At 46.6% G+C, this 11,438-nt stretch overlaps 2 protein-coding genes across 4 annotated transcripts; both read right to left on the bottom strand.

Moving 5' to 3' along the window:
- Nucleotides 1-883: 883 nt before the first annotated feature.
- SNF8 (SNF8 subunit of ESCRT-II) lies at nucleotides 884-4,901 on the bottom strand (the record flags this gene model as incomplete). 3 transcript variants are annotated; one of them, XM_082010642.1, is made up of 8 exons in its annotated part: nucleotides 884-1,021; nucleotides 1,471-1,545; nucleotides 1,716-1,857; nucleotides 2,499-2,571; nucleotides 3,295-3,399; nucleotides 3,729-3,867; nucleotides 4,436-4,486; nucleotides 4,848-4,901. In XM_082010642.1, the coding sequence occupies 8 exons, from the start codon at nucleotides 4,899-4,901 to the stop codon at nucleotides 884-886; spliced, it is 777 nt and encodes a 258-aa protein (XP_081866768.1). The 3 variants fall into 3 exon arrangements, with proteins under 3 accessions (XP_081866768.1, XP_081866769.1, XP_081866770.1); XM_082010643.1 differs by having other exon boundaries at nucleotides 1,471-1,542; XM_082010644.1 differs by lacking the exon at nucleotides 4,436-4,486.
- A 1,291-nt stretch (nucleotides 4,902-6,192) lies between these two features.
- Nucleotides 6,193-10,184, bottom strand: GIP (gastric inhibitory polypeptide; the record flags this gene model as incomplete). The annotated part of the gene is made up of 4 exons (XM_082010541.1): nucleotides 6,193-6,280; nucleotides 8,447-8,578; nucleotides 8,911-9,057; nucleotides 10,111-10,184. The coding sequence occupies 4 exons, from the start codon at nucleotides 10,182-10,184 to the stop codon at nucleotides 6,193-6,195; spliced, it is 441 nt and encodes a 146-aa protein (XP_081866667.1).
- Nucleotides 10,185-11,438: the final 1,254 nt, after the last annotated feature.

The following is an 11,438-nucleotide window of genomic DNA, read 5'->3' as shown; positions in this document are numbered from 1 at the left end:
AATGAGGCCTCAGGGAGGCAGCGGGGTCTCCCGAGAAGGCACAAGCTGTGTGCTACTTCACCGCCTCTTTAATCCCATTGTAAATGTCACGTTGTTTTTCACCATTCAGTAGCATTGTGGGTAGAGCTGTGACTCTGCTGCCTTCCCAAGGCAGAGCTGGTTCTGAAATCTGTTTGTGATGCATGTGGTGTTACCATCCACCGATACAATGGAACAAGAAAATGCCTTATTGTGGACACTATTCACATAACTAGCATGTGGCTGTAAAAGAGAAGTATTAGTTTTCTAGCTCTAATGTTGTCTGTCCTACCATTTCTGAATGTTTCCATTTCAAAGTGACAATCCTCAAATGACTGCTCTAGGCAGAGATGTTTTAGCAACAGATTTTTAGACCTAATTGAGTTGAAAATATATGCACAAGAGTCACTCTAAGATACCTTGTTTATATACTATTGTACATAAGATTTTTTTTTGTGCAATAAAGTTTGTTTTGGCAGTATCTAGACTGTGGTACTCCTTAGTGGAACAACGACTCATTCACAGAGCCAAGAGGACTACAGAACAGCTTCTCACTGTCACTGCTGGCTCCAGGATTCTTTAGCCAGAGTCACACTTGTATCCTCCAAGACTGCAGTTGGAATAGCAGCTTAGATAATTTTCCTCTTGCTGTGACAAGGTAATTAGTTGTCTGTAATGGTAAGTGACATTTCCACCCACAACAGGAGAAAATTCAGAATAATCAAGTATGAACTAGTCCCATTAAACTTTTCAAGCTAGACACTTTTTACAAAACTTTTATTTCAAGTCTATTGTCCCTGTGTTTCAGGTGATATGCAAATAACCTCAGAAGAAGAATTATATACAGGCACAGAAAATGTAGCAGTCAAGGTATTGCCTCCTTGGCTTCCTCTGGCGTGATTTCCTGAGAGTACAGCTCTGTAAAGAGAGCAGGCAGCCAGTACTGAGGTTCTTCTGCTGCCTGCGTATCCAGCCAGGCCATTCCCTCCTTCAGCAAGTGTTCCTATACAAACAAAGTGGAAACTGTGAGTGAACCTTAACTAAATGGCTGAGAAGCCATTCATAATAGAGGCCTCACCCCACATTTATTTTAGGGTAAGGGAGGCTGTAGAACTTGGGCTACAGTAATTTTTACTCAACTAGATGGGGGAAAAATACGGTTCAGACATCCAGCCATGCCCACCCTGCATGTTTATGTAGCACCTGAGGTAGTAAGATTCAAGTTTTAATGGAGATTAGTGAAGCCACAGGAGTAGCTGCAGCTTCTGAGATTCTGCTTTCCTCAGACTGTTTATGCAGTGTGTACTCTGCCTTGGTCTACCATGTAGTGTGGGATCCCCTGTGCATGCCATGGTAATGCATCCCCAGCAAAGCGTTCACAGCAGGGCTGCGGGACCAGTCACGCTACACTGTCACTGAACTCCACGGTGCACAAGAGACCTTCATACATACCAGCACTTGCTTTGCACGTTCCGTCTCCCACTTCAGACTGGACCTGATCTCACTGACTGTTACATAGCCCTTTTTCTGAAATGAGAGGAAAAATACCATGCGCTTATAGTAAAGACTTAAGGCCCATAGTTTAGAAGAGTGTTGACAGTTTTGCCTATAGGCCTGGCCTAATCACAGTTCCCTCTCAGGGTAGCATATAAGGTTCTTTCAAGGTTGTTGTATTTTAAAATCTCCTGGCTCAATACCTCTGCCAGCTGCAAGACGACAGTGTGATCCATGTTCAGTTCAGCTGGTACCGACTGGATCAGATATGTTCCACCAACAGGGATAATCCCAAAGCCATTCCCCAAGACCTTCAGTTTCTTGATTGCACGAAGGAGATCATCCCTGAGAAGCAGAGGTCAATGCAAGGCTTTAAAGCAAGAGCCTCTCTCAAACTGCACACTACATTCTGTAAAGGAGGAAGACTTGACGTGCAGAAGCTATGAGCGGTAATAGCTCCTTGGAGCTTGCTCCAGTTTCAGGTAATCAACAGCTGAAAAAAATTTATAAAGCACTTTAGAATTAGTTTGCATATCTGTGTGGTGGAGTGCAGAAGAGCAGACTTGCATTAGAGACACACTTGTAGCACCTGAGCTGCAAGTGCTAAACTTTAAGCCCCAATTAGTGATCATGGTGAGCTGCATCCTAAAATCTGCTTCTGTAATGACACCTATCAGTCCCTTACAGCTCAGGAGACCACAGTAGCTTTGGCAGACTGTGGCAGGAAGAGAGCTGGATTTGCAGGGAACTAATTGTCTCCAGCTCAAGGCAACAGTATTCTATGCCTTAGGGCTCGCAGAGAAAGCACACTGCTGCTTTCTGAAATGGTTAAGTCATTAATTGTGGATCATGTGTAAGAGGCTCCATTGCTAGAAGCCAAATTTGGAGTCCAATTAACAGCAGCACCTTCAAGTGTTGCTGAGATCAGTCACCCCCTTCCCCAAAGGCTACTTGATTCCCCTTTCCTGGAATATATAGACACTCACTGGCTGACATCCTGAGCAAACTTCCCCCTTCCCTTCAGCACTTGCTGATGAAGTTCTTCCAGTGTTATCAGACCTAGGAGTCAACAAAAGGGGACAGGAAAGCATTACTGCATAGCAACAAAATTAGTCCAGCAAAAGCAGTCAAGGGTCCTTTGTGTACTTGCCACTGGCTCACCCCTGCCTTCCATTTTACAAGCGGCTGTTCATTGTTCCCAGTATCAAGCACTGAGTGAGATAAGCATTGAGTCACTTCTGTTCCCAGAACTAGCATGCAGCAGTCAGCTGTTGCCTTCTCCCACAAATGTATTGGACTCAAGTTTCAACTGGCTTTGCTGTAGCCCATTCCTGGTCTCAGATTGCCCTTTTGGAGCGAAGAGCATCTCCCATCTTTTAATTAGGCACTTATCACTGATATTCCAACTCTTCTGGATATTGCTGTGATCCTTCAGAGACAATCTTGCTGCCAGGCTCAAAGCAGTAACTTACCAGTTTTGTACTCCTTCAAGATTGTCACTGATTCCTGCTGTGAGTTACGGTTTTGTTACCTAAACAGGGAAGAGTTGGTTGATTTCTGTAGGAATTAATAAAGCTGGCTGATTACCAGTGGTGTAGCTGTAACATGTTGTAGAAACAAAACAAGGCTTTTTGGGGACAATGAAGACAAAACTGCCAGCTCAGTAATTTGTGAAATCTACTGAAGAATGCTACACTGAGCGATGCGACCCATTTTCCACAGGGAGAAGGTATCCTCCTATTAGCTGTATCTCCTAGAAACCAGACACAGTGGGATCCTCACCTCCATTCCTGTGTTTCAGAGCCAGGCAAACTTCAATGATCTGCACACCCAGTTCATAGTAGAAGTCTCCAACTCCCAGCATCTCTGACCAGAATCCTTTACCAGCTGTGAAGTGAGAAAGGGGAAAGAAATTGGACCGTTGGGAAAAATATCCTTAAGTGTTACCAGTGTGAGGCAGACTGCTCACAAACCTCACTGTAAGGACTCAGATCTGTTAATGGAGAGTGTCCATTTTGGTTATCTGCACCTGTTTTCCCACACCTTTTTAAGTAAATAGCACCCAAAGGTGTATCACACTAATTTACAAGCCCCAAGAATCAAAACACTATCAGCTTTCCTCAAGGACAACTGCCATCAGCTTCACTGTGAGCTTGTTTACAGTATGAGAACAGTGAGATGAATCCTTAGTCATTAACCCGATGCCTGTTCCTCACATGCCAAAGGATCCACTCCGATTGTCGCACACATATCCTGGAACTGAACCCGGAACTCGGGGTTTTTACGGATCTCTTGCTTGTGTTTGCTGGCAAACTCTTCTAAGTTGGTCTTAAACATGTCCAGCTGCTTAGACATCTGAAAGAGAATTGCAGAGAAGCATTTCTGTCTTAACACCTATTTAATGCAGTTTTTGCATAAACACAGCCCCAGACAGGCACTAAGTAAGCAGAGACCTCAGGAAACACTTGGGTCTTGGACATGCTGCCTACCCAGTGCAGACAGCCCCAGGGGTCTTCAAGGAAACGAGAAATATCGCTCGATGAAACCAGAATTCTCCACACTTTTAACACTGAAATCAAACCAGTATCAGACCACAGTGGAGATAAGCCAAGGCAAAGGGCTGTTCTGAACCAAGAGATAGGCTCAGAAATGGGGCAGCAGTTATTCTGTGATGTACATGGGGCAGAAGCAGTTCTACAGAAATGAGGTGTTGCTGAGATTCTGAGAAGGCAGGCAGAGCGAGCCCTGCAGCAGACATCACAGCTCTCTGATGGAAAGGCAGCCTAATGAGTGCCTTCGTTATCCATGCTGCTCGTGGATGATGCTCCAGACACCGAAGCAGAGCAGGAAACAAAGCCCAGGTTCATGGTTGGGCTCACAACCACGGTTATTCCCGCTGCCAGGGCAGGGGTGGATCTCCCACCTGGGCCAGCTGGTCTTCGGCCAAGACCGTCCCTCGCTCCTTGTACTTCGCCTGCAGGAGGAAAACGGGATGATGGAGACAAAGCTGAAGGGCAGATGAACCAGAAATCAAAACTAGATGAGGGAGACGCTCCTCGAGGATGGCTGAACCAGGAGGACCCGCGGCCCGGGGCAAGCAGGGAGGCTGCCAGGAAGCTCGGGGCACCCTGGGCTTGGAGCGGGGCTGGCGCCGGCCGGGATGGCAGATGTGTGGACGGCGATGGCCCCACACCGAGCCTGGCACCCCCCGCCGCAGGGGCCCGCTCCCCCCTCCCACGGTACCGATAGAGCTTGGCAGCTCCCCCCGCCACGGGCCCGGCGTGCCCCGCCCCGCAGCCCACCCCCCTCCCCAGCGAGGGCCCGGCGCCCCTCACCTCCGCGAGCTTCTTCTTGGCGATGGCGCCCGCGCCCACCCCCCGCCGGTGCATCCCGGCCCCGCTGCCCGCCGCGCCCCGCCTGACGTCATCTCCCCGCGACGGGCGGCGCTGAGGCGCGGCGGGGGGCGGGGCCCCCTCCCGGGCCTCCTCGGCCGCCTCTGGGCGTGTTTTGTCACTTTGGTACCGGTTTATAGCCCATCCCCAAACCAGGCTTTATCTGAATCTTATTTCAGCTTCAGACTAAACTCTTTATTGCTTATATTCGCAAAAGGGACAAGAGGCACAGGAGAGAGTGACCGGAGGGGCCGTCCCTCCTCCTCGGGGGTCTGGCAGCACGAAGAGGGCTCCTCGGCACGGTCCGGCACTTAGGCGGCCCTAACCAAGCAGAAACGGGAGAGAAAAACAGAAATTCCAGTGGTACTGCACTTAACCCCTTTCCACCTGCTCGCTGGAGGAAACGAGGCGTACGTTCCCCCCTCTTCCACCCTCCAGCCCCTTCCCGCACCTTGCGGATCCATTTTGGTAGCGAGCCGTGTGTCCGAGTTAGTGTATGATAGTAAGTACCTACAGGTTTTGGGAAAAAGCAGCTGCTGGTTAGAGGAGAGAGATGCAAATGAAGTGTTTCTCTGCCGGATGAGCTCAACAGTTCCTTGCTTTCTCTGGCCTGCTGGCTGGCCGCTCGGCTCACGTTGTCCGACCGAACTGCGTGGAACTGCCTGTGGCACAGAGCTGCCTCTTCTTCCCAACCTACACGTATTCATGGCCAGTTCATCCCTTCTTGTTCTTGTGCCAACTTTTGCCACTGGCACGAACAGCTCTTTCTCGCTCTCTTCTTTAATAGATGGTGACTTTGTCTCTCTCAGCCTTCATTTTACTTAACTCAGCATAGGATGGGCTTGCCATTCCCTTGAGCCTCCTCAGGGCCCTCCCCTGCTCCTTTTGCACCCTGGTTTCTTGTATTTTGCTCTGAATGCCTTTCACAGCAGTGTGCAATGCACAGAAAAAGTATTTCCTGTAGGTGGTTTGATGAACACCTCCTTGTCTCGTTAAAAAGGGGAAAAGGGTTTACTAACCTCCCTTCTCTAGACAGTAATTTAAAAATTTGTCTTCCCCCTTCTTTGTTGTATCAATGGTCTGAAGATACTTTTGCAGAACCAAACTCTGGCCAGAGCTCTTAACTCTCCAGTCAAATCCAGCTGAGCTGTGCCATGTAAGCACTCGGTGGTTATCTAAAGAAATCCTAAATTCGTTGACTGAGCACTGAAGCAGGTACTTTTGGGACAAGGGCTGGGAAGGGCTCTGAGGGGATGCTTGTAACAACAGGAATAGGTAGAACAGCTACTTACGTTGGTCTGCAGAGATCAGTTGACATCAGCCATGTCAGAAATTCCTGGTTCAATACGTCCTTCAAACCTTCTGGAGAAGTAAAACTGCAAGAAATGTGCCACGCCGTAAAGACAGAGGTGAGGCAACAATCCAGATGGAGTATATAAAAGCTTCTTACCCCAGTCCCCGGAAGTTCACAGGGATATTTTATTTTCCTTGTCTTCTAACATCTTTGACTCAGATAAACCAACAAAAAGCTTTAACCTCTTTTTGACAGGGTGAGCTCCTTGCACACAACAGTGCCTTGATCTTGGCACGTTTAGGCTGCCCAGCAGTGAACATCTGTCAGGTTTGGGGGACAAGAAGGAACGGTCCAGTCACCCCTCCCTGCACCCCACCTCCTCTTAGACCCAGCAGGCACCAAAACAAAGGCAGAGCGTGGGTGAAGCAGCATCTACACTCCAAACTCACAAAGGAAAGTCTTTGTTTCCAGGAGGACTTTCCCCAGCAAGTTGCATTTTTTATTTGCAATTAAGGAGATTGAGGGAGACACTGGAAGACTTTTTTTTTTTTTAAATTAAGCTAATCAAACTGATTAATCCCTAGCATCAAAGGTTTCCCTTCCCCCCTCCACACCCCCCACCCCCAGAACAGGTTAGACAAACATCTGTCAGGAACAGTTTAGGGCGCGTTGATCCTGCCTTGGAGCAGAGGTCAGACTAAATGACCTCCTGAGATCCCTCAAAGCCCTCGTTTCTTTGATTTTGTATTTTCAGTATGACTAGCAATTCTTGGTGTCTGCTTTTCTGAGTGCTTGGCCTGAGACACCTCTGTGAACCATAACTGTGCTCATTTCCCCCACCCCGGGTCATCCCCCGCACCCTGGTTTCTAAAGCAGTTTTCATGCCAAGGCTGTAAAAGACAACAAATGTCCCCAGATTCTTGTTCTGGGTGACCGTCCCATGACTCCCTGTAGCTAGAAATTCAATTTTTTTTTCCAGAAGACACTAGGATTGTGCCTGAAGGGTGTGGACTGTGTACGGTAAATGCTTTTTTTCCTTCTCGCCACCATTTTAGGACTAAGCAGCAGCAACCTGTTAGGTTTTGTAAAATTCCCTTCACGTTAATGAAAGGAAATGTATCCCTCCTTCATTTGTTGGTGTTGGGCTTTTTTTTTAAATATAGAAAGTGCCTGAGAACAGATTTTTTTTTCCTTTGGACTCGTGTCTAATTTGCTTTTTGAACATTTGTGACATAAGCTAAGACTGGGGGAGGTGAAACAGGCTATTGACAGGCTGTGGATATGCTGACACAGCACAAAGCCGCACAGCGCTGATACACAAGCATGCTCTCAGCCAGATGGCTTGGGAAATGAAGGCACGAGCTGCGGCAACAGAACGCTCCATATGGACTCTGTTACCTTGCCTAGAGGTACCTGTTCCAAGCGAGCTCGTATCGCCATCATTACTGTGATCATGATGATTTTAAGATGATTACATCTTAAAAAAAACCAAAAAATAAATCTGAGTGTCCCTGGTAAAGGGCACAGATCAGAAACAAACTGGGAAATTCCTGGGTCAGGCAGGCATCTCTCCTGCATGGTTTCACGTTTAGGTGGCAGGCTTTTCATAATGAGAGCTTGTAGCAGTGATATGAGGAAAGAACTGTTTTCATTCTTTTTTTTTTTTTTTTTAAAATGAACTGGGCAACATGCTGAGCATGTGAATGAGTGGGAGGGGTTTTTTTTTTCCCCTGTTGGGTTGATTTGATCAAATCAAAATGTTTTGCAGAAATGTATCAATTTCATCTGGGTTTTCACTGGAGAGTTTTCTTTTGAGAGGGCTGTGTTTTGATTAGCTCAAAGCACTTCATTTTGACTCCTCTGTTTTGGTGATGTTGGGATGTTAAAGGAGTAGATGTGCTTCAGCCCTGTCAAAAGTCCACACTTTGACCTCAAAGTGCTGGGTTTTGGTGAGGCTGTGCTGACATTTGCAAAACCAAAAAGAGACCCCAGTCATCTCTATTTTTTAAATTTGTATTTTGTGAGAAATTTCAAAATTTGAGAGGCTTTTTTTGTCTGTGTTCTTTTCCTCACTTATGAGACAGAATTGCAAAATGTGGAATTTCCATTTGAAATTAAAATCCTCTTGTTTTCCTATGTGAAGCCATTACCATAACTATAGATTCCTGCCTCAAAACATCCCTTCAAAAGTTAAACATTTGGGGACCTCATCCCTCTGCGTGACCAGATTTTCTCTTTCCCATCTCACCCCTGATTTTTCTTGGCTTTCAGAAGCCAGGCGAAGAAGTCTTTGGCTTCCTGGGTGCCCAGGTCCAGTCTTTGGCCATTCGCAGCTGCTACTTGGGGCTCAGCTTCCCTCTTGTATGGCTCGATGGTGTTGCTGGAAAGAAGAAACAGGAAGATAGCAGCCCGAGGTGCCACAAGAGGGTGCCAAAATGCTGCTTTTCCACAAAAACCAGTTCCCTCCCACTCCCTCTACCAGCAGCCAGAGAAGGCGGCGGTCTTGGACAGGGAGAGGGATAGTTGTGCTGTGTGCCGACAGACCAGAAACATTTCTAGGACTTAGAAAAATAAAAGACAAAAAGAAAACTAACTCCCTAGAGAACCACTGCTGCAGTCCAAGAAAAATATCCTCGGCTCTACATTCTTCTGTAGCCATCAGTTGGCTGACAACAGCTGTAAGTGTTGAGCATTGGAAGTCTACACACTTACTCGCTTTTCTTCTCCCGTCTGGCTAGCAACCATTCCACAAAGTTCTTCTTCAGCATGTTATCCATCGTGCGGCTGTAATCGCTCGCCAGGGTGGCCTCAGAGTAGCGTCTTTGCACTGGTCTGGCGCTGGGAGTCCTTACACTTACGCTGGGGTAAGAGCACAGAGACAGTGAATCCCGCACAGACCGGCGGCACATGCTATGCAGAGTTTTGCTTGGGTTGCATGTGGTGGCCCATGCGGTCCCTACAGTCAGTGAGGTTTTGTGATCACTTTTAATCTCCCTTGGTACAGGTGACCAAGGGATTCCTGCACTGTAACATGAGGAGATGGCCGGAGAAGGGGCTAGCATGCTCCTCATCCATGTTGCTGGCTACTAACACAATTGCAGCTCAGATTTGAGAACCTGGGAGGAGGTGAGCTCAGGATATTTGCTGATAGTCTGAAGTCAGTATGGTTTTCCCTGCTGTAGCCTGATTCACATGGACTTTGGCTCTGAGCTAAGGCACCAAGTGTGCTCAGGCTCCCTCCTCCAGTGAGCTGCACACCTTGGGCCAAGGCAGGTGTCCTCGAGAGTCTCAAGGGTGGTTGGTGGGAGACAAGGGCTGACCTTGAGACCTATGTAGACAGGGTCAGTGGCTACCTAAGTCAGCAAAGGGTTTCAAGGTTTTTTTTTTAGTACCATCATCTGGAGTTGCAGCAGCCCTTGCTGCTCTAATAAGGATTCTTTTGGATCTTCTTGGGTGGTAGTTGGAAATTTTGTAGCAGGAGTCAGCGAAAGAGCGGGAAAGTCTTTATAATATACCTGCTTTATCTAACTGGTCATATTTTCAGAAACTTCTAAATACTGGATGCCCCCTGGCCTCATTCGTGCGAGATGATTACATCTTGTTTCTAGTTCTCAGCCAACCTTCTTGTCTTCCTGGTTGACTTCCAGCTTGTTCCTCCTAACCCAGAGCCATAAAGTTTCTAGGGAAAACTTGGGAGTTCTTGGCTCTAGCTCAAAGACTCAGGGCTTTAGTTTGATATCTCTCTTATCATTTGCTCATCTCTGTACACTTTGCTGTCTCTATTATCTGAGATCTACCTCAGGACTCATGTTCTCACCTACTTACCAAGATGCCAATGGAAAGAGTCTATTTGCTTCCAGTGGGGAGCTGGAAAAGGCTCAAAATACACTGCGAGCTTTCCAAAACACTTACCCCGAGACATTCTCTTCCATCAAAACAAAGCCCAGAGAAGCGAGGAGCAGAGAGAGAACTTTGAAAGACATCATTTTCTTGGCTGCTTTCTCTGTTCAAAAGGAGAGGACAGTCCAGATGTCTGGCCCCTATAACACATGGGACAGTGAACCCAGAGGGATGTGCGGTGGTTGGGCACGTGCCTGTGCTTGTAAATGTGTTTCTTCAGTCCTTGTGCTTGGAGCAGCTTTCATCCTACAAAGCCCTCCTCTGCCGTTCCCAGTTAAATTACTTCTTCAATGTCAATGCTCTTTCCCACCATGGTGTCTTTTAATGTTCGTTCCCTATACTTTTATTGTAACCATCAAATTCATTGTGGGTTGTGCATTCCTGGAGGCAAGGGCTTTGTCTTCCTCCATGTTTACAAGCTGACCCTGTGGGTACCTCATTGTGCTTTAAGGGTTGATTCAGTCTTGAGTATGTGAACGGGAACGTACGTTGGATCAGGCAATTCAGTAGCAATGGCATCCTGCTTATCCCACACTGCGGTTCTGCAGGATTTAGGAGCCTGATCTAATTTCTGGAAGATTTTCTGTTGGGATGGATAATGCCTTATGTAGGGACTGGAGCCAGAGTCAGGGAATATCAGTTATGACAAATATGCCATGGACAGTGACAGGATCAGATTCCAAGATTTATAAGTTTCAAGCTGTTCCTAGTCCTCACGTCCACAGTTCAGCTCAATAGCCCTTGGACGTTTGAGCTCTTTTAATTACTATTCCAGCTCCGCAAACTCTGTACAAAAATGATTTTGATCATGGCTCACAGATACATTTTACTGTCCCTCACCTCACTCTTTGTTCTAGATCTTTCTGGAAACTGCATTGCAATGGAGAGCTGCTGTTTACAGGAATAATATAGTAACAAAAAGAAAAGGTCTAGATCAGGACTCAAGTATCTCATCCTTCAAAAATTTATTCATACATTGATATAGCTTTAGTCTTCTAAGTAGTTATTTGTACTCTTACAACAGCCCAATTACTGTTTCGGAGAGAGCGAGAATTTGCAAGTTTGGGTGTTGTTCGTAATTGAGGCATTTTTTACTTCTGGATAATTGTGACATCTTTTACAAGTGTTTTCAGCCCTTCCTGTTAAGTGAGAAAAATACTAAATACTAAAAAATAAATACATTATCTCAGGTGCATCAAGTTCTGAGGAATGCCCTTAAAAGCAAAGGTGTGATATTGTGAACACTGGCAAAATCCTTAAAATACTGAGAGCTAAAGCAATAGAAGACAAATGGTTACAGAGTGTGGTAACAGCAGAAGCAAATTCCATTATACAAAAAG

Source organism: Phaethon aethereus (assembly GCF_964289735.1).
Source record: "Phaethon aethereus genome assembly, chromosome: 25".
NCBI classification, from domain to species: domain Eukaryota; kingdom Metazoa; phylum Chordata; class Aves; order Phaethontiformes; family Phaethontidae; genus Phaethon; species Phaethon aethereus.
This window is presented reverse-complemented; position numbering and strand designations above follow the sequence as displayed.